Source organism: Pristiophorus japonicus, unplaced genomic scaffold (genome assembly GCF_044704955.1).
Source record: "Pristiophorus japonicus isolate sPriJap1 unplaced genomic scaffold, sPriJap1.hap1 HAP1_SCAFFOLD_689, whole genome shotgun sequence".
NCBI lineage: Eukaryota > Metazoa > Chordata > Chondrichthyes > Pristiophoridae > Pristiophorus > Pristiophorus japonicus.
Window position 1 is genome coordinate 111,140 of NW_027254602.1, and position 21,374 is coordinate 132,513.

The 21,374-nt window shown below is 54.7% G+C and overlaps 1 protein-coding gene across 1 annotated transcript; it reads right to left on the reverse strand.

The window, feature by feature from the left end:
* On the reverse strand, positions 1–16,751 carry LOC139256189 (zinc finger protein 696-like). Its single transcript, XM_070874136.1, has 3 exons — positions 16,566–16,751; positions 8,179–8,222; positions 1–2,044 (listed from the first exon to the last, which is right to left on the reverse strand). The coding sequence occupies exons 1-3, from the start codon at positions 16,749–16,751 to the stop codon at positions 1,033–1,035; spliced, it is 1,242 nt and encodes a 413-aa protein (XP_070730237.1). The 3' UTR covers positions 1–1,032.
* Positions 16,752–21,374: the final 4,623 nt, after the last annotated feature.

Sequence of the window (21,374 nt, forward strand, 5' to 3'; positions counted from 1 at the left end):
GGGGGTGTGGGGGGGAATGTGAGGGAGGCGTACGAGAGACAGTCAGGGGAGGGAAGCACAAGTCTCGGAACGGGAGCAACCTCCAAAGCTCACGGCGAAAAGACCGAGTGGTTTTTTTTTTTTTATCTGCGCGCGTCCCCGTTCGAAGATTAGCGGTGGGGGTGCGGGAAGGGGAGAGAGATGTAATTGTGGGGAGGGGGGGGGTTTAAGAGGGGATACGTCCGGGGCAGGGTCTGGAACTCGCTGCCTGAACGGGCGGACGGAGGGAAGATGGAGAATCTCAGGGCGCGCGATCGCAGAGCAACCTCCGCACGCGCGGTCGGAGAGGGAAGGCGGAGAATCTCAGGGCGCGCGATCGCAGAGCAACCTCCGCACGTGCGGGTCGGAGAGGGAAGGCGGAGAATCTCAGGGCGCGCGATCGCAGAGCAACTTCCGCCCGCGCGGTCGGAGAGGGAAGGCGGAGAATCTCAGGGCGCGCGATCGCAGAGCAACTTCCGCACGCGCGGTCGGAGAGGGAAGGCGGAGAATCTCAGGGCGCGCGATCGCAGAGCAACTTCCGCACGTGCGGGTCGGAGAGGGAAGGCGGAGAATCTCAGGGCGCGCGATCGCAGAGCAACCTCCGCACGCGCGGTCGGAGAGGGAAGGTGGAGAATCTCAGGGCGCGCGATCGCAGAGCAACCTCCGCACGTGCGGTCGGAGAGGGAAGGCGGAGAATCTCAGGGCGCGCGATCGCAGAGCAACCTCCGCACGCGCGGTCGGAGAGGGAAGGCGGAGAATCTCAGGGCGCGCGATCGCAGAGCAACTTCCGCGCGCGCGGTCGGAGAGGGAAGGCGGAGAATCTCAGGGCGCGCGATCGCAGAGCAACCTCCGCACGCGCGGTCGGAGAGGGAAGGCGGAGAATCTCAGGGCGCGCGATCGCAGAGCAACTTCCGGGCGCGCGGTCGGAGAGGGAAGGTGGAGAATTTTAGGGCGCGCGGTCGGAGGGAAGACGGGGAATTTTAGGGCGCGCGGTCGGAGGGGGGTGGGGAACTCTCACGTGCGCGGGATCGGCGGCGGGGGAGTTAACCGTTCGCCCTCCGCCGCTGCCCGGCTGGGCTTGGGCTCGGGCGCGCACTGGTGCCCGTGGAGGGCGGCGGAGCTCTTGAACTGCCGGCCGCAGTCGGCGCAGGTGCGGGCGCCCTGCCAGCTGTGCACCCGCTGGTGGCGGCCCAGCACCGAGGCCCGGGAGAAGGCCCGCTCGCAGACGGGGCAGCGGAAGGGCCGCTCCTGGCTGTGGGTGCGGCGGTGCTGGACCAGGGTGGAGGACTTGGTGAAGGCCCGGCCGCACTCGGGGCACGCGAAGGGCTTGGCGCCGGTGTGGGTGCGCTGGTGCTGCACCAGGCTGGAGGAGTGGCGGAACTGCTTGGCGCACTGCGGGCAGGCGAAGGGCTTCTCGCCGGTGTGGGTGCGCTGGTGGCTGCGCAGGCTGGAGGGCTCGCTGAAGCCCTTGCCGCACTCCGCGCAGGCGAAGGGCCGCTCGCCGGTGTGGGTGCGCTGGTGGATGACCAGGATGGACGACTGGCTGAAGCGCTTGGCGCAGAAGGGGCAGGCGAAGGGCCGCTCGCCGGTGTGGGTGCGCTCGTGCCGCCGGAGGCTGGAGAGCTCGCTGAAGCCCTTGCCGCACCGGGGGCAGGCGAAGGGCCGCTCGCCGCTGTGCGTCCGCTCGTGCCGCCGCAGGTTGGACAGCAGGTTGAAGGCCTTGCCGCAGTCCGCGCAGCGGAAGGGCTTCTCGCCCGAGTGCACCCGCTGGTGCTGCTTGAAGTTGGAGTACTTGTTGAAGCTGCGGCCACAGTCGCTGCAGATGTAGCACTTCTGGCGGGCGGGGGGGCGGGGCTTGGGGGGGCGGGGCGGCCGCCGCCCCTCCCCCTCCTCCCCCTCCTGCCCCCCCCCCCTCCTCGCCGGCGCCCTCCGCCCACTCCTCGAAGAAGTCGGCCGGCTCGTAGTTGGAGTCGGACGGGTGGTCCTCCTCTTCTTCCTCCTCCTCCTCCTCCGCCATGGAGTCCTCCTGCAGCGGCGAGAGAGAGAGAGAGAAGCGGAGCGATTAGGGAAGAGCGATCATAATATGGCGGCGGTGCCGAGGGAGCGCCCCGCTGCGTTGCGCCCCGTTGCGTTGCGCCCCGTTGCGTTGCGCTGTCGGGAGGGGCGGTACTGAGGGAGCGCCGTACTGCGCTGTCGGAGGGGCGGTACTGAGGGAGCGCCGTACTGCGCTGTCGGAGGGGCGGTACTGAGGGAGCGCCGTACTGCGCTGTCGGAGGGGCGGTACTGAGGGAGCGCCGCACTGCGCTGTCGGAGGGGCGGTACTGAGGGAGCGCCGTACTGTTGGAGGGGCAGTACTGAGGGAGCGCCGTACTGTTGGAGGGGCAGTACTGAGGGAGCGCCGTACTGTTGGAGGGGCAGTACTGAGGGAGTGCCGTACTGCGCTGTCGGAGGGCAGTACTGAGGGAGTGCCGTACAGTCGGAGGGGCAGTACTGAGGGAGTGCCGCACTGTCGGAGGGGCAGTACTGAGGGAGTGCCGCACTGTCGGAGGGGCAGTACTGAGGGAGTGCCGTACTGCGCTGTCGGAGGGGGCGGTACTGAGGGAGCGCCGTACTGCGCTGTCGGAGGGGCAGTACTGAGGCCGAGCCGTACAGTCGGAGGGGCAGTACTGAGGGAGTGCCGCACTGTCGGAGGGGCAGTACTGAGGGAGTGCCGCACTGTCGGAGGGGCAGTACTGAGGGAGTGCCGCACTGTTGGAGGGGCAGTGCTGAGGGAGTGCCGCACTGTCGGAGGGGCAGTACTGAGGGAGCGCCATACAGTCGGAGGGGCAGTACTGAGGGAACCCCGCACTGTCGGAGGGGCAGTACTGAGGGAGCGCCATACAGTCGGAGGTGCCGTCTTTCGGGATGAGACGTTAAACCGAGGCCCCGTCTGCCCTCTCGGGCGGATGTAAAAGATCCCGGGGCCACTATTTGGAAGAAGAGCAGGGGGAGTTCTCCCCGGTGTCCTGGGGCCGATATTTATCCCTCGACCAACATCACTAAAACAGATTAATCCGGGTCATTATCACATCGCTGTGTGTGGGAGCTTGCTGTGCGCAAATTGGCGTTTCCCCACAATACAACAGTGACCACACTCCCAAAAGTACTTCATTGGCTGTAAATCACTTTGAGACCCCCTCCAGCCCCTACAATTCTCATCCTCCTGTTCCAATCCCTCCCTCGCCCCCCTCCCTATCTCTGTAACCTCCTCCAGCCCCGACAATTCTCATCCTCCTGTTCAAATCCCTCCCTCGCCCCCCTCCCTATCTCTGTAACCTCCTCCAGCCCCGACAATTCTCATCCTCCTGTTCAAATCCCTCCCTATCTCCTCCAGCCCCTACAATTCTCATCCTCCTGTTCAAATCCCTCCCTCGCCCCCCCCTCCCTATCTCTGTAACCCTCCCCGAGATCTCTGCGCTCCTCCAATCCTGCCCCCTTGAGCATCCCCCGATCGCTCCACCATCGGTGGCCGTGCCTTCAGCTGCCTGGGGCCCCAAGCTCTGGAACTCCCTCCCTAAACCTCTCCGCCTCTCTCTCTCTTCTCCTTCAAGACCGCTCCTTAAAACCCACCTCTGTGACCCAGCTTTTGGTCGCCTGTCCCCGATATCTCCCGGTGTGGGGCTCGGGGTCAATTTTGGTTTGGTAAATTGTTCCTGCGAAGCATCTTGGAACATTTTATGTAAACGAGAACGCCCTCAGAAAAGAACATAGGAGCAGGAGTGGGCCATTCGGCCCCTCGAGCCCTGCTCCGCCATTTAATACGATCGTGGCCTGATCCAATCATGGACCCAGCTCCACTTCCCTGCCCGCCCCCCTTATCGGTTAAGAAACTGTCTATCTCTGTCGTAAATATATTCAATGTCCCGGCTTCCACAGCTCTCTGAGGCAGCGAGTTCCACAGATTTACAACCCTCCGAGAGAAGAAATTCCTCCTCATCTCAGTTTTAAATGGGCGGCCCCTTATTCTAAGACCATGGCCCCTAGTTCTAGTCTCTCCCATCAGTGGGAACATCCTCTCTGCATCCACCTTGTCGAGCCCCCCCTCATAATCTGATACGTTTCGATAAGATCACCTCTCATTCTTCTGAACTCCAATGAGTAGAGGCCCAACCTCCTCAACCTTTCCTCATAAGTCAACCCCCCTCATCCCCGGAATCAACCGAGTGAACCTTCTCTGAACTGCCTCCAAAGCAAAGTGTGTCCTTTGGTAAATACGGAGAGCAAAACTGTGCACGCAGTACTCCAGGTGTGGCCTCACCAATACCCTGTGTAACTGGAGCAAGACTTCCCTGCTTTTATACTCCATCCCCCTTTGCAATAAAGGCCAAGATACCATTGGCCCTTCCTGATCACTTGCTGTACCTGCAGACTAACCTTTTGTGTTTCATGTACAAGTAACCCCCAGGTCCCGCTGTACTGCGGCACTTTGCAATCTTTCTCCGTTTAAATAATAACTTGCTCTGTGATTTTTTTTCTGCCAAACTGCCTGACCTCACACTTTCCCACATTGTACTCCATCGGACAAATTTTTGCCCACTCACTGAGCCTGTCTCTGTCCTTTTGCAGATTTTTTGTGTCCTCCTCACACATTGCTTTTCCTCCCATCTTTGTATCATCAGCAAACTTGTCTACGTTACACTCGGTCCCTTCTTCCAAGTCGTTAATATAGACTGTAAATAGCTGGGGCCCCAGCACTGATCCCTGGGGCACCCCACTGGTTACTGATTGCCTACCCGAGAATGAACCATTTATCCCCACTCTCTGTTCTCTGTTCGTTAGCCAATCCTCTATCCGTGCTAATATATTACCCCCCAACCCCGTGAACTTTTATCTTGTGCAGTAACCTTTTATGTGGCACCTTATCGAACGCCTTCTGAAACTCCAAATACACCACATCCACTGGTTCCCCCTTTATCCAACCCTGCTCGTTACATCCACAAAGAGCTCCAGCACATTTGTCAAACGTGATTTCCCTTTCGCAAAACCACGCAGACTCTGCCCGCCCGAATTTTGCTTTCCCAAATGTCCTGCTCCTGCGTCCTTAATGCACTCCAGCATTTTCCCAACCACAGATGTTAGGCTAACTGGTCTGTAGTTTCCTGCTTTCCGTCGGCCTCCTTTCTTAAATTAGGGGCTTTACATTTGAGGTTTTCCAGTCCGCTGGGACCTCTCCAGTCTCCAGGGAATTTTGGTAGATTACTACCAATGCATCCACTATCTCTGTCGCACTTCTCTTAAGACCCTAGGATGCAAGCAGTCAGCTCCAGGGCACTTGTCCGCCTTTAGTCCCATTATTTTGCCTCGTCCTGTATCTCAAGTGATAATGATTGTATTAAGTTCCCCTCTCCTTCTCGCCGCTTGATTATCTATTATTGGGATGTTTTTACAGGTATATTTGTTCAACATCTCTGCCATTTCCCTGTTCCCCATTACTAATTCCCCCCCGCCCTCTGCCTCTAAGGAACCAATGTTTACTTTAGCCACTCTCTTCCTTTATCATCACAGGCAGTCCCGCGGAATCGAGGAAGACTTGCTCCCACTCTTAAAATTAGTCCTCGGGTGGCTGAACAGTCCAATACGAGAGCCACAGTCCCTGTAACAGGGTGGGACAGACCAGACGTTGAGGGAAAGGGGAGGGTGGGACAGGTTTGCCGCACGCTCCTTCCGCTGCCTGCGCTTGCTTTCTGCCTGCTCGCAATTGGCGACGAGACTCGAGGTGCTCAGTGCCCTCCCGGATGCACTTCCTCCACTCAGGGGCGGGACTGGTCTTTGGGCCAGGGACTCCCAGGTGTCGGTGGGGGATGTTGCACTTTATCAGGGGGAGGGGTGTGTGTCCCTTGTAACGTTTCCTCTGCCCCACCTTGGGGGCTCGCTTGCACGTGAAGGAGTTCCGAGTAGAGCGCTCGCTTTGGGAGTCTCGTGTCTGGGGGACATGCGGACAATGTGGCCCTGCCCAGCGGAGCTGATCAAGTGTGTGGTCAGTACTTCGATGCTGGGGATGTTGGCCTGGTCGAGGACGCTAACGTTGGTGCGTCTGTCCTCCCGGGGGATTTGCAGGATCTTGCGGAGACATCGTCGGTGGTATTTCTCCAGCGACTTGAGGTGCCTGCTGTACACGGTCCGTGTCTCTGAGCCATACAGGAGGGCGGGTATCACTACAGCCCTGTAGACCATGAGCTGGGGGGTGAGATACCTACTGTACACGGTCCGTGTCTCTGGGCCATACAGGAGGGCGGGTATCACTACAGCTCTGTAGACCATGAGCTGGGGGTGAGGTGTCTACTGTACACGGTCCGTGTCTCTGAGCCACACAGGAGGGCGGGTATCACTACAGCCCTGTAGACCATGAGCTCGGTGGTGGATTTGAGGGGCTGGTCTTTACATATACCTGTAGAAGATCTTACAATCAGTTTTTATTGACGCATTGACGGGGATCGAGAACTGATTGGCAGACAGGAAGCAGAGAGTCGGGATAAACGGGTCCTTTTCAGAATGGCAGGCAGTGACTAGTGGAGTGCCGCAGGGTTCAGTGCTGGGACCCCAGCTATTTACAATATACATTAATGATTTAGACGAGGGAATTGAGTGTAATATCTCCAAGTTTACAGATGACACTGAGCTGGGTGGCGGTGTGAGCTGTGAGGTGGATGCTAAGAGGCTGCAGGGTGACTTGGACAGGTTAGGTGAGTGGGCAAATGCATGGCAGATGCAGTATAATGTGGATAAATGTGAGGTTATCCACTTTGGGGGCAAAAACAGGAAGGCAGAATATTATCTGAATGGTAACAGATTAGGAAAAGGGGAGGTGCAACGAGACCTGGGTGTCATGGGACATCAGTCACTGAAGTTTGGCCATGCAGGTACAGCAGGCGGTGAAGAAGGCAAATGGCATGTTGGCCTTCATAGCGAGAGGATTTGAGTATAGGAGCAGGGAGGTCTTACTGCAGTTGTACAGGGCCTTGGTGAGACCTCACCTGGAGTATTGTGTACAGTTTTGGTCTCCTAATCTGAGGAAGGACATTCTTGCTATTGAGGGAGTGCAGCGAAGGTTCACCAGACTGATTCCCGGGATGGCAGGACTGACATATGAAGAAAGACTGGATCGACTGGGCTTATATTCACTGGAGTTTAGAAGGATGAGAGGGGGATCTCATAGAAACATATAAAATTCTGACGGGACGGGACATGTTAGATGCAGGAAGAATGTTTCCGATGTTGGGGAAGTCCAGAACCAGGGCTCACAGTCTAAGGATTAAGGGGTAAGCCATTTAGGACCGAGATGAGGAGAAACTTCTTCACCCGGAGAATTGTGAACCTGTGGAATTCTCTACCACAGAAAGTTGTTGGGGGCCAGTTCGTTGGATATATTCAAAAGGGAGTTAGATGTGGTCCTTACGGCTAAAGGGATCAGGGGGGTATGGAGAGAAGGCAGGAGTGGGGTACTGAAGTTGCATGATCAGCCATGATCATATTGAATGGTGTGGCAGGCTCGAAGGGCCCAATGGCCTGCTCCTGCACCTATTTTCTCTGCTTCGATGCTGGGGATGTCGGGCCTGGTCGAGGACGCTAACTAACGTTGGTGCGTCTGTCCTCCCGGGGGGATTTGCGGGATCTCGCGGAGACAGCGTCGGTGGTATTTCTCCAGCGGCTCGAGGTGTGTCTACTGTACACGGTCCGTGTCTCTGAGCCATACAGGAGGGCGGGTATCACTACAGCCCTGTCGACCATGAGCTGGGTGGTGGGGGTGAGATACCTACTGTACACGGTCCGTGTCTCTGAGCCATACAGGAGGGCGGGTATCACTACAGCCCTGTCGACCACGAGCTGGGTGGTGGATTTGAAGGCCTGGTCTTTATATAACCTATAGACGCTCTTACTATCAGTTTTTATATTTCTTGATGGATTACGAGCGCAAACTATCTGCTCTCTCATTATTTGATTCATCGGCCTTTGCTGGTTTCAAAAGATTTGCCAGTCAGCTGCCCGACAACTGAGGTCTGCACCATTTGTGGCAGTTTGATACCATCCCTTAGTTAGCCAGGGCTGGTTCTCCCTGCTCACTGGGAATATATAATCTTTCTTGAATTAGCACTGAGGTAAGGGCCCACAGGCATGACTGACCTGTGTGTCTGCAGAGCCATCATCTCCGGTCGCCATCTTGGTACCTACCGAGAAAGAGGAGAGTTAGAAACATAGAAAATAGGGGCAGTAGGCGGCCATTCGGCCCCTCGAATCTGCGCCATCATTCAATACGCTCATGGGCTGATCCTCGATCCCAACACCATATTCCCGCTTTCTCCCCGGACCCCTTGATGCCTTTTGTGTCTAGAAATCTATCTGTCGCCCTCTTAAATATATTCAGTGGCTTGGCCTTCTGTGGTAGAGAATTCCACAGGTTCACCTCCCTCCTGAGTGAAGACATTTCTCCTCATCTCGCTCCTAAATTACCTACCCCTGTATCCCGAGAGTGTGTGAGCCCTTGTTCCAGACTTCCCAGCCCCCCGGGGAAACATCCTCCTCCCGCATCCAGTCTGTCCAACCCCCCCGTCAGAATTTGATACCTTTCAATCAGATCCCCCTCTCGTTCTTCTAAACTCCAGTGAATATAAGCCCAGTCGATCCAGTCTTTCTTCATATGTCAGTCCTGCCATCCCGGGAATCAGTCTGGTGAACCTTCGCTGCACTCCCTCAATAGCAAGAATGTCCTTCCTCAGATTAGGAGACCAAAACTGAACACAATATTCCAGGTGTGGCCTCACCAAGGCCCTGTACAACTGCAGTAAGACCTCCCTGCTCCTATACTCAAATCCTCTCGCTATGAAGGCCAACATGCCATTTGCCTTCTTCACCGCCTGCTGTACCTGCATGGCCAACTTTCAATGACTGATGTCCCATGACACCCAGGTCTCGTTGCACCTCACCTTTTCCGAATCTGTCACCATTCAGATAATATTCTGTCTCTCTGTTTTTACCACCAAAGTGGCCCAGGCGACCCAATCTCTCCTCATACGGCAAGTCCTGCCCTCCCGGGAATCAGTCTGGTGAACCTTCGCTGCACTCCCTCTGCGGCGAGTGTATCCTTCCTTGGGTAAGGAGACCAAAACTGCTCACAATACTCCAGGTGCGGTCTCACCGAGGCCCCTGTGTAACTGCAGTAAGACCTCCTTGCCCCTGTACTCAAACCCTCTCGCAATGAAGGCCAACGTACCACTTGCCTTCCTCACTGCTCGCTGCCCCTGTGTGTTGGCTTTCAATGACCGGTGCACAAGGACACCCAGGTCCCCTCTGTACATCGACACTTCCCCAAGCCGTCACCATTTAAATACTTTGTCCCTACCAAAGTTGATAACTTCGCATTTATCCACGTTAAACTGCATTTGCCATGTGTTTGCCCACGCACTCAACCGATCGAAATCGCCTTGCAGCATCTGTGCATCCTCCCCACAACCTCACCTCATTTTGTGTCGTCAGCAAACTTGGAAATATTACGTGAAGTGACGATCTAAATGACCGACGGAACGGGCAAGAGGGATCGAACGGCCTCCTCCTGTCCCGATAGCAGGCAATGACTACTTTAACCAGCTCAATTATCAAATCCGTTCACAGAGACATCGAAAATAGGTGCAGGAGCAGGCCATTCGAGCCTGCCCCCCCGCCATTGGGCCCTTCGAGCCTGCCCCCCACCATTGGGCCCTTCGAGCCTGCCCCCCGCCATTGGGCCCTTCGAGCCTGCCCCCCCGCCATTGGGCCCTTCGAGCCTGCCCCCCACCATTGGGCCCTTCGAGCCTGCCCCCCGCCATTGGGCCCTTCGAGCCTGCCCCCCACCATTGGGCCCTTCGAGCCTGCCCCCCGCCATTGGGCCCTTCGAGCCTGCCCCCCGCCATTGGGCCCTTCGAGCCTGCCCCCCCGCCATTGGGCCCTTCGAGCCTGCCCCCTCCCGCCATTGGGCCCTTCGAGCCTGCCCCCCGCCATTGGGCCCTTCGAGCCTGCCCCCCCGCCATTGGGCCCTTCGAGCCTGCCCCACCATTCAATACGATCATGGCTGATCATTCCCTCAGTACCCCACTCCTGCCTTCTCTCCATACCCCCCTGATCCCTTTAGCCGTAAGGACCACATCTAACTCCCCTTTTTGAATATATCCAACGAACTGGCCCCCAACAACTTTCTGTGGTAGAGAATTCCACAGGTTCACAATTCTCTGGGTGAAGAAGTTTCTCCTCATCTCGGTCCTAAATGGCTTACCCCTTATCCTTAGACTGTGTGAGCCCTGGTTCTGGACTTCCCCAACATCGGGAACATTCTTACCGCATCTAAACCTGTCCAGTCCCGTCAGAATTTTATATGTTTCTGTGAGATCCCCCCCTCATTCTTCTAAATTCCAGTGAATATAAGCCCAGTCGATCCAGTCTTTCTTGATAGGTCAGTCCTGCCATCCCGGGAATCAGTCTGGTGAACCTTCGCTGCACTCCCTCAATAGCAAGAATGTCCTTCCTCAGATTAGGAGACCAAAACTGAACACAATATTCCAGGTGTGGCCTCACCAAGGCCCTGTACAACTGCAGTAAGACCTCCCTGCTCCTATACTCAAATCCTCTCGCTATGAAGGCCAACATACCATTTGCCTTCTTCACCGCCTGCTGTACCTGCATGGCCAACTTTCAATGACTGATGTCCCATGACACCCAGGTCTCGTTGCACCTCCCCCTTTTCCTAATCCGTCACCATTCAGATAATAATCTGCCTTCCTGTTTTTGCCACCAAAGTGGATAACCTCACATTTATCCACATTATACTGCATCTGCCATGTATTTGCCCCACTCACCTAACCTGTCCAAGTCACCCTGCAGCCTCTTAGCATCCTCCTCACAGCTCACACCGCCACCCAGCTTAGTGTCATCTGCAAACTTGGAGATATTACATTCAATTCCTTCGTCTAAATCATTAATGTATATTGTAAATAGCTGGGGTCCCAGCACTGATCCCTGCGGTACCCCACTAGTCACTGCCTGCCATTCTGAAAAGGACCCGTTTATTCCGACTCTCTGCTTCCTGTCTGCCAACCAGTTCTCTATCCCCGTCAGTACATTACCCCCAATACCATGTGCTTTAATTTTACACACCAATCTCTTGTGTGGGACCTTGTCAAAAGCCTTTTGAAAGTCCAAATACACCACATCCACTGGTTCTCCCTTGTCCACTCTACCAGTTACATCCTGAAAAAAGTTCTACATAGCACAGGAGGATCCCATTCACCTAATCGAGCCTGTGGCGGATCTGCGACCCCAATCAGTCCCAATTCCCCCTGCTCTTCCCCCAGAGTCCCGGCACGTTTCCCACTTCGAGTATTTATCCAATTCCCCCGTTTGAAAGTCCCGATTGAATCTGCTCTCACCGAGCTTTCAAGCAGCGCGTTCCCGATCACAACAACTCGCTGCGTCAAAACATTCTCCCCCCCATCCCCCCCCCTGTGGTTCAATCGCCGATTATCGTCAATCTGTGTCCCTCTGGCTACCGACGCTCCCGCCCCTGGGAACAGGTTCTCCCGAGTTTACCCCGTCACAACCCCTCGTGATTTCGAACACCTCGATGAAATCTCTTCTTAGCCTCAGTTAGACCACACTCGGAGCACCGTGCACAGTTCTGGTCTCCATATACCTGGGTTAGACCACACTGGGAGCACCGTGCACAGTTCCGGTCTCCATATCCCTGGGTTAGACCACACTGGGAGCACCGTGCACAGTTCTGGTCTCCATATACCTGGGTTAGACCACACTGGGAGCACCGTGCACAGTTCCGGTCTCCATATCCCTGGGTTAGACCACACTGGGAGCACCGTGCACAGTTCTGGTCTCCATATACCTGGGTTAGACCACACTTGGAGCACCGTGCACAGTTCCGGTCTCCATATCCCTGGGTTAGACCACACTGGGAGCATCGTGCACAGTTCTGGTCTCCATATCCCTGGGTTAGACCACACTTGGAGCACTGTGCACAGTTCTGGTCTCCATATCCCTGGGTTAGGCCACACTGGGAGCACAGTGCACAGTTCTGGTCTCCATATACCTGGGTTAGACCACATTTGGAGCACCGTGCACAGTTCTGGTCTCCATATCCCTGGGTTAGGCCACACTGGGAGCTCCGTGCACAGTTCTGGTCTCCATATACCTGGGTTAGACCACACTGGGAGCTCCGTGCACAGTTCTGGTCTCCATATCCCTGGGTTAGACCACACTTGGAGCACTGTGCACAGTTCTGGTCTCCATATACCTGGGTTAGACCACACTCGGAGCACCGTGCACAGTTCTGGTCTCCATATCCCTGGGTCAGACCATACTGGGAGCACTGTGCACAGTTCTGGTCTCCATATCCCTGGGTTAGGCCACACTGGGAGCACAGTGCACAGTTCTGGTCTCCATATACCTGGGTTAGACCACATTTGGAGCACCGTGCACAGTTCTGGTCTCCATATCCCTGGGTTAGGCCACACTGGGAGCACCGTGCACAGTTCTGGTCTCCATATCCCTGGGTTAGACCACACTGGGAGCTCCGTGCACAGTTCTGGTCTCCATATCCCTGGGTTAGACCACACTGGGAGCACTGTGCACAGTTCTGGTCTCCATATACCTGGGTTAGACCACACTGGGAGCTCCGTGCACACTCGCCACATGATAAAAAGGATAAGGCACTGGAGAGGGCGCAGAGATGATACCAGAAATGCGAGGGTGTACATATCAGGAAAGGATGAACAGGCCGGGTCTCTTATCTCTTGAAACGAGAAGGCAGAGGGGTGACCTTATCGAGAACGTTAAATGAGGAAAGGCTTCGATAGGAGTGGATACAGGAGAATATTTCCACTTGGGGGGGGGGGGGGGAAAAGAGACCAGAACTTGGGGGCCATCAATATCAGACAGTCACTGATAAATCCAATGGATAATTCCAGAGAGATTTCTTGACCCAGAGAGGGGTGAGAATGTGGAACTCGATTAGTATCGAGGCATTTAAAGGGGAGGTGGACAAGCGAGTGAGGGAGAAGGGAAGAGAGGGTTATGCCGATGTGTTCAAATCCCTCCATGGCCCCTCGCTCCTCTCCCTATCTCTGTAACCTCCTCCAGCCCCTACAATTCTCATCCTCCTGTTCAAATCCCTCCCTCGCCCCCCCCTCCCTATCTCTGTAACCTCCTCCAGCCCCTACAATTCTCATCCTCCTGTTCAAATCCCTCCCTCGCACCCCCCTCCCTCTCTCTGTAACCTCCTCCAGCCCCGACAATTCTCAACCTCCTGTTCAAATCCCTCACTCCCTCGCCCCCTCCCTATCTCTATAACCTCCTCCAGCCCCGACAATTCTCATCCTCCTGTTCAAATCCCTCCCTCCCTATCTCTGTAACCTCCTCCAACCCTCCGAGATAGAAACATAGAAAATAGGTGCAGGAGCAGGCCATTCAGCCCTTCTAGCCTGCACCGCCATTCAATGAGTTCATGGCTGAACATGAAACTTCAGTACCCCCTTCCTGCTTTCTCGCCATAACCCTTGATCCCCCGAGTAGTAAGGACTTCATCTAACTCCCTTTTGAATATATTTAGTGAATTGGCCTCAACTACTTTCTGTGGTAGAGAATTGCACAGGTTCACCACTCTCTGGGTGAAGAAGTTTCTCCTCATCTCGGTCCTAAATGGCTTACCCCTTATCCTCAGACTGTGACCCCTGGTTCTGGACTTCCCCAACATTGGGAACATTCTTTCTGCATCTAACCTGTCTAAACCCGTCAGAATTTTAAACGTTTCTATGAGGTCCCCTCTCATTCTTCTGAACTCCAGTGAATACAAGCCCAGTTGATCCAATCTTTCTTGATAGGTCAGTCCCGCCATCCCGGGAATCAGTCTGGTGAACCTTCGCTGCACTCCCTCAATAGCAAGAATGTCCTTCCTCAAGTTAGGAGACCAAAACTGTACACAATACTCCAGGTGTGGCCTCACCAAGGCCCTGTACAACTGCAGCAACACCTCCCTGCCCCTGTACTCAAATCCCCTCGCTATGAAGGCCAACATGCCATTTGCTTTCTTAACCGCCTGCTGTACCTGCATGCTAACCTTCAATGACTGATGTCCCATGACACCCAGGTCTCGTTGCACCTTCCCTTTTCCTAATCTGTCACCATTCAGATAATAGTCTGTCTCTCTGTTTTTACCACCAAAGTGGATCACCTCACATTTATCCACATTATACTTCATCTGCCATGCATTTGCCCACTCACCTAACCTATCCAAGTCACTCTGCAGCCTAATAGCATCCTCCTCGCAGCTCACACTGCCACCCAACTTAGTGTCATCCGCAAATTTGGAGATACTGCATTTAATCCCCTCGTCTAAATCATTAATGTACAATGATCTCTGCGCTCCTCCAATTCTGGCCCGGGGGTCCCCCTGACCCCCGCCCCCCCCCCCCATCTGCCTGGGGTCCCACCCTTTGCCCTCTGAGCCCCTCCCCACTCTCTGGGGCTGAGCCCCGCCCCCTGATCTAAGGTCCGGATTGGGCAAAAGTGAACCCGTCACTCCCTCTCCCCAGACTGGCGGGGAACGGGGTCACAAGGGGAGGGGCTTAATGGCCACACAATGGGGAGTCTGTAGTTTGGGGGGGGGGGGGGGAAGAGGGTCGGGCGACGATGGCACACGGTGCAGTGCGAGGATCACAGAGAGATTTGAGACAAAGAACTCGAAGCGCCATTGGACAGTGAGGTTTTCGGGGAACGGTGATCTTATTGAATGGTGGAGGAGGCTCGAGGGGCCGACTACTGCTCCTATTTCTTAGGCAGTCCCTCGGGATTGAGGAACATAACATATGACGATGGTGATTCCCATGTAACTCGCGTTTAGATTTAAGACACTGGTTTATTTTTTTGTCCTTAACTAAATCACTCTCAAACTCGCGCACGAAACGCAAAAGGTTATTATTAGAGGGGCTTAATGGCCTCACAATGGGAGAGGGTCGGGCGATGATGGAACGCGGGGTAGTGTGTGGAGCGGGGGGAGGGGGGGGGGGGAAAGAGGGTCGGGCGATGGGGGGGTCACGGGGCAGTGTGGGGGTCACGGGGGGAGAGGGTCGGGGGGAGAGGGTCACAAGGGGCGGTGTGCAGATGAGCGACAGTCGATGACACGTTGACACTTGCGCCGACCCGAGGCGTGGTGAGGGCTCCATCAGTGACTGTTGCCCCAATTATTGAGGCCCCGCCCCCACGGGCTACACCAATCCGGGCCATCTCTTTCTCCCTCCCTCCCTCTATATTCCCTCCTCTCTCTCTCTCCTTCCCTCCTCTCTCTCTCTCTCCCTCTCCTTCCCTCCCCTCTTCTCTCTCTCTCTCTCCTTCCCTCCCCTCTCTCTCTACTTCCTTCCTCTCTCTCTCCCCCCTCCTCTCTCTCCTTCCTTCCTCTCTCTCCCCCCTCCCCTCCCTCTCCCTTCCTCTCTCTCCTCCCTCTCCTATATTCCCTCCTCTTTCTCTCTCTCTCTCACTCTCCTTCCCTCTTCTCTCTCTTTCCCTCTTCTCTCTCTCTCCCTCCTCTCTCTCTCTCCTTCCCTCCCCTCTCTCTCCTTTCCTTCCCTCTCTCTCCTTTCCTCCCTCTCCTTCCCTTCCCTCCCCTCTCTCTCCTCTCCTCTCCTTCCCTCCCCTCTCTCTCTCTCTCTCTTTCTCTCTCCTTCCCTCCCTCCTCTCTCTCTCTCTCTCTCTCCTTCCTTCCTTCCCTCCCTCCTCTCTCTCTCTCTCTCTCTCTCTCCTTCCTTCCCTCCTCTCTCTCTCTCCTTCCTTCCTTCCTTCCTTCCTTCCCTCCTCTCTCTCTCCTTCCTTCCCTCCTCTCTCTCCTTCCTTCCCTCCTCTCTCTCCTTCCTTCCCTCCCTCCTCTCTCTCTCTCTCTCTCCTTCCCTCCCTCCCTCCTCTCTCTCTCTCTCTCCTTCCTTCCTTCCCTCCTCTCTCTCTCTCTCTCTCTCTCTCTCTCTCCTTCCTTCCCTCCTCTCTCTCTCTCTCTCCTTCCTTCCTTCCCTCCTCTCTCTCTCTCCTTCCTTCCCTCCTCTCTCTCCTTCCTTCCTTCCTTCCCTCCTCTCTCTCTCCCTCTCTCTCCTTCCTTCCCTCCTCTCTCTCTCTCTCTCTCTCTCTCCCCTTCCTTCCTTCCCTTCTCTCTCTCTCTCTCCTTCCTTCCCTCCTCTCTCTCTCTCTCTCTCCTTCCTTCCTTCCTTCCCTCCTCTCTCTCTCTCTCTCTCTCTCCTTCCTTCCCTTCTCTCTCTCTCTCTCTCTCTCCTTCCTTCCTTCCCTCCCTCCTCTCTCTCTCTCTCTCCTTCCCTCTCGCCTCTCTTTCTCTCTCTCTCTCTCTCTCTCTCTCTTTCCCTCCCCCCTCTCTTTCTCTCTCTCTCTTTCCCTCCCCCCTCTCTCTCTCTCTCCCTCCTTCTCTCTCCTTCCTTCCTTCCTTCCTTCCTTCCCTCCCTCCTCTCTCTCTCTCTCCTCCCCTCCCCTCACTCACTCACCTTCTCTCTCTCACTCTCTCTGTGTCCGCCGGGCCCTCCTGACCCAGCCTGCCCTTTGGCTGAGTCCGCCGCCTGTCCGGCAGCCACCGCGCCGGCCCGCGCCTGCGCACCCGCGCCGCTCCCCTCCGCCAAACCCACAGGGCGCTTTCCCGCGCGCGGGTCAGTCTGGGAGCGCGACGCCGCCATTGCTCCCCGTAGACCCCAATGTTAGACCCCAAAACTTGTCCTCAATCTCCCTCAAGCCCCCGCCACAGACCCCAATCTCCCGCAATCCCTCCACAGACCCCAAGCTCCCTAAATACTCACCCCCACAGAACCCAATCTCCCTCAATATTCCCCCCCCCCACAAACCCCAATGTTAACATCGAAACATAGAAATTTACAGGGCAGAAGGAGGCCATTTCGGCCCATCGTGTCCGTGCCGGCCGACAAAGAGCCACACGGCCCCCGGTCAGCCGCCCTGAAGGTTACATATAAACCCATGAACAATGACGGAAAGGCAAAGCGCACCCAGCCCAACCAGTCCGCCCCACACAACTAAGACACCCCTTGTACTGAAACATTCTACACTCCACCCCAACCGGAGCCACGCGATCTCCTGGGAGAGGCAAAAACCAGATAAAAACCCAGGCCAATTTAGGGAGAGAAAAACCTGGGAAAATTCCTTGCCGACCCATCCAGGCGATCGACACGAGTCCAGATCATCACCCTGGCCGTATTCGATTCCCTGCAGTACTTACCATCGTATCTGCACCGGCCAACAAAAGGTCATCCAGTCTAATCCCAATGACCAGCTCTAGGTCCGTAACCCTGCAGGTTACGGCACTTCAAGTGCCCATCCAACCATCTCTTAAAAGTGGTGAGGGTTTCTGCATCCACCGCTCTTCCAGGCAGCGAGTTCCAGATCCCCACAACCCTCTGCGTAAAGAAGCCCCCCTCAAATCCCCTCTAAACCTTCCACCAACCACCTTCAAACCATGCCCCCTCGTAATAGACCCCACCACCAATGGCAATAGACCCTTACTATCCACTATGTCCAGGCCCCTCAATGTGTTGTACAGCTCAAAGAGGTGTCCTCGCAACCTCCTCTGTTCCAATGATAACAAACCCAGCCTATCCAATCTGTCCTCATAACTGAGATTCTCCATTCCGGCAGCATCCTGATAAATCTCCTTTGTACCCTCTCTAGTGCAACATCCTCGTAAATCTCCTCTATACCCTCTCCAGTGCAATCACATCCTTCCTATAATATGGTGACCAGAACTGTACACGCAGTCTCCAGCTGTGGCCTAACCAGTGTTTTATACAGTTCGAGCATAACCTCCCTGCTCTTGTATTCTATGCCTCGGCCAATAAAGGCAAAAATTCCGTATGCCTTCTTAACCACCTGGCCTACGACTGTTAAACCCCAATCTCCTACAGATCCCAGTGTTACATAGAAACATAGAAAATAGGTGCAGGAGTAGGCCATTCAGCCCTTCTAGCCTGCACCACCATTCAATGAGTTCATGGCTGAACATGCAACTTCAGTACCCCCTTCCTGCTTTCTCGCCATACCCCTTGATCCCCCGAGTAGTAAGGACTTCATCTAACTCCTTTTTGAATATATTTAGTGAATTGGCCTCAACTACTTTCTGTGGTCGAGAATTCCACAGGTTCACCACTCTCTGGGTGTAGAAGTTTCTCCTCATCTCGGTCCGAAATGGCTTACCCCTTATCCTTAGACTGTGACCCCTGGTTCTGGACTTCCCCAACATTGGGAACATTCTTCCTGCATCTAACCTGTCTAAACCCGTCAGAATTTTAAACGTTTCTATGAGGTCCCCTCTCATTCTTCTGAACTCCAGTGAATACAAGCCCAGTTGATCCAGTCTTTCTTGATAGGTCAGTCCCACCATCCCGGGAATCAGTCTGGTGAATCTTCGCTGCACTCCCTCAATAGCAAGAATGTCCTTCCTCAAGTTAGGAGACCAAAACTGTACACAATACTCCAGGTGTGGCCTCACCAAGGCCCTGTACAACTGTAGCAACACCTCCCTGCCCCTGTACTCAAATCCCCTCGCTATGAAGGCCAACATGCCATTTGCTTTCTTAACCGCCTGCTGTACCTGCATGCCAACCTTCAATGACTGATGTACCATGACACCCAGGTCTCGTTGCACCTCCCCTTTTCCTAATCTGTCACCATTCAGATAATAGTCTGTCTCTCTGTTTTTACCACCAAAGTGGATAACCTCACATTTATCCACATTATACTGCATCTGCCATGCATTTGCCCACTCACCTAACCTATCCAAGTTACATAACAAATAATAGCAGAAGTAGGCCAAACGGCCCCTCGAGCCTGCACCACCATTTAATATGATCGCCAGTGCAGCCTTCGGCCACCTGAGGAACAGAGTGTTCGAAGACCAGGCCCCTCAAACCCACCACCCAGCTCATGGTCTACAGGGCTGTAGTGATACCCGCCCTCCTGTGTGGCTCAGAGACATGGACCGTGTACAGTAGACATCTCACCCCCAGCTCATGGTCTACAGGGCTGTAGTGATACCCACCCTCCTGTATGGCTCAGAGACGCGGACCGTGTACAGCAGACACCTCAAGTCGCTGGAGAAATACCACCAACGCTGTCTCCGCGAGATCCTGCAAATCCCCCGGGAGGACAGACGCACCAACGTTAGCGTCCTCGACCAGGCCCGACATCCCCAGCATCGAAGCACTGACCACACACTCGACCAGCTCCGCTGGGCAGGGCCACATTGTCCGCACGCCCCCCCAGACAAGAGGCTCCCCAAAGCGAGCGCTCTACTCGGAACTTCTTCTCGGCAAACGAGCCCCAAGGTGGGCAGAGGGAACGTTACAAGGGACACACCCTCAAAGCCTCCCTGATAAAGTGCAACATCCCCACCGACACCTGGGAGTCCCTGGCCCAAAGACCAGTCTGCCCCAAGTGGAGGAAGTGCATCCGGGAGGGCGCTGAGCACCTCGAGTCTCATCGCCGAGAGCATGTATAGATCAAGCGCAGGCAGCGGAAGGAGCGTGCGGCAAACCAGTCCCACCCTCCCCTTCCCTCAACGTCTATCTGTCCCACCCTGTGACAGGGTCTGTGGTTCTCGTATTGGACTGTTCAGCCACCTAAGAAACATAGAAGCATAGAAAATAGGTGCAGGAGTAGGCCATTCGGCCCTTCGAGGCTGTACCACCATTCAATAAGATCATGGCTGATCAGTACCCCTTTCCTGCTTTCTCTCCATACCCCCCTGATCCCTTTAGCCGTAAGGGCCACATCTAACTCCCTTTTGAATATATCCAACGAACTGGCCCCCAACAACTTTCTGTGGTAGAGAATTCCACAGGTTCACAATTCTCTGGGTGAAGAAGTTTCTCCTCATCTCGGTCCTTAGACTTTGACCCCTGGTTCTGGACTTCCCCAACATCGGGAACATTCTTCCTGCATCTAACCTATCTAGTCCCGTCAGAATTGTATATGTTTCTATGAGATCCCCTCTCATTCTTCTAAATTCCAGTGAATATAAGCCTAGTCGATCCAGTCTGTCTTCATATGTCAGTCCTGCCATCCCGGGAATCAGTCTGGTGAACCTTCGCTGCACTCCCTCAATAGCAAGAACGTCCTTCCTCAGATTAGGAGACCAAAACTGAACACAATACTCCAGGTGTGGTCTCACCAAGGCCCTGTACAACTGCGGTAAGACCTCCCTGCTCCTGTACTCAAATCCTCTCGCTATGAAGGCCAACATGCCATTTGCCTTCTTCACCGCCTGCTGTACCTGCATGTCAACCTTCAATGACGATGTCCCATGACACCCAGGTCTCGTTGCACCTCCCCTTTTCCTAATCTGTTACCATTCAGATAAGATTCTGCCTTCCTGTTTTTGCCACCAAAGTGGATCACCTCACATTTATCCACATTATACTGCATCTGCCATGCATTTGCCCACTCACCTAACCTGTCCAAGTCACCCTGCAGCCTCTTAGCATCCTCCTCACAGCTCACACCGCCACCCAGCTTAGTGTCATCTGCAAACTTGGAGATATTACACTCAATTCCTTCATCTAAATCATTAATGTATATTGTAAATAGCTGGGGGTCCCAGCACTGATCCCTGCGGCACCCCACTAGTCACTGCCTGCCGTTCTGAAAAGGACCCGTTTATCCCGACTCTCTGCTTCCTGTCTGCCAACCAGTTCTCTATCTACCCTCAATGCCATGTGCTTTGATTTTGCACACCAATCTCTTGTGTGGGACCTTGTCAAAAGCCTTTTGAAAGTCCAAATACACCACATCCACTGGTTCTCCCTTGTCCACTCTACGAGTTACATCCTCAAAAAATTCGAGATTTGTCAAGCATGATTTCCCTTTCATAAATCCATGCTGACTTGGACCGATCCTGTCACTGCTTTCCAAATGCGCTGCTATTTCATCTTTAATAATTGATTCCAACATTTTCCCCACTACTGATGTCAGGCTAACCGGTCTATAATTACCCGTTTTCTCTCTCCCTCCCTTTTAAAAAGTGGTGTTACATTAGCTACCCTCCAGTCTATAGGAACTGATCCAGAGTCGACAGACTGTTGGAAAATGACCACCAATGCATCCACTATTTCGAGGGCCACTTCCTTAAGTACTCTGGGATGCAGGCTATCAGGCCCCGGGGATTTATCAGCCTTCAATCCCATCAATTTCCCCAACACCATTTCCTGACCAATAAGGATTTCCTTCAGTTCCTCCTTCTCGCTAAACCCTCGAACCCCTGGTATTTCCGGAAGATTATATATGATTTCCTTCGT

Bases quoted from the DNA above. Each gene is read 5' to 3' on its own strand.
- LOC139256189 (XM_070874136.1), bottom strand. From the start codon at position 16,751: ATGGCGGCGTCGCGCTCCCAGACTGACCCGCGCGCGGGAAAGCGCCCT. The intron at 8,223-16,565 runs GTGAGTGAGTGA...CTTTCTCGGTAG, and splicing joins GAGAGAGTGAGAGAGAGAAG to GTACCAAGATGGCGACCGGA. The intron at 2,045-8,178 runs GTCAGTCATGCC...TCGCCGCTGCAG, and splicing joins ATGGCTCTGCAGACACACAG to GAGGACTCCATGGCGGAGGA.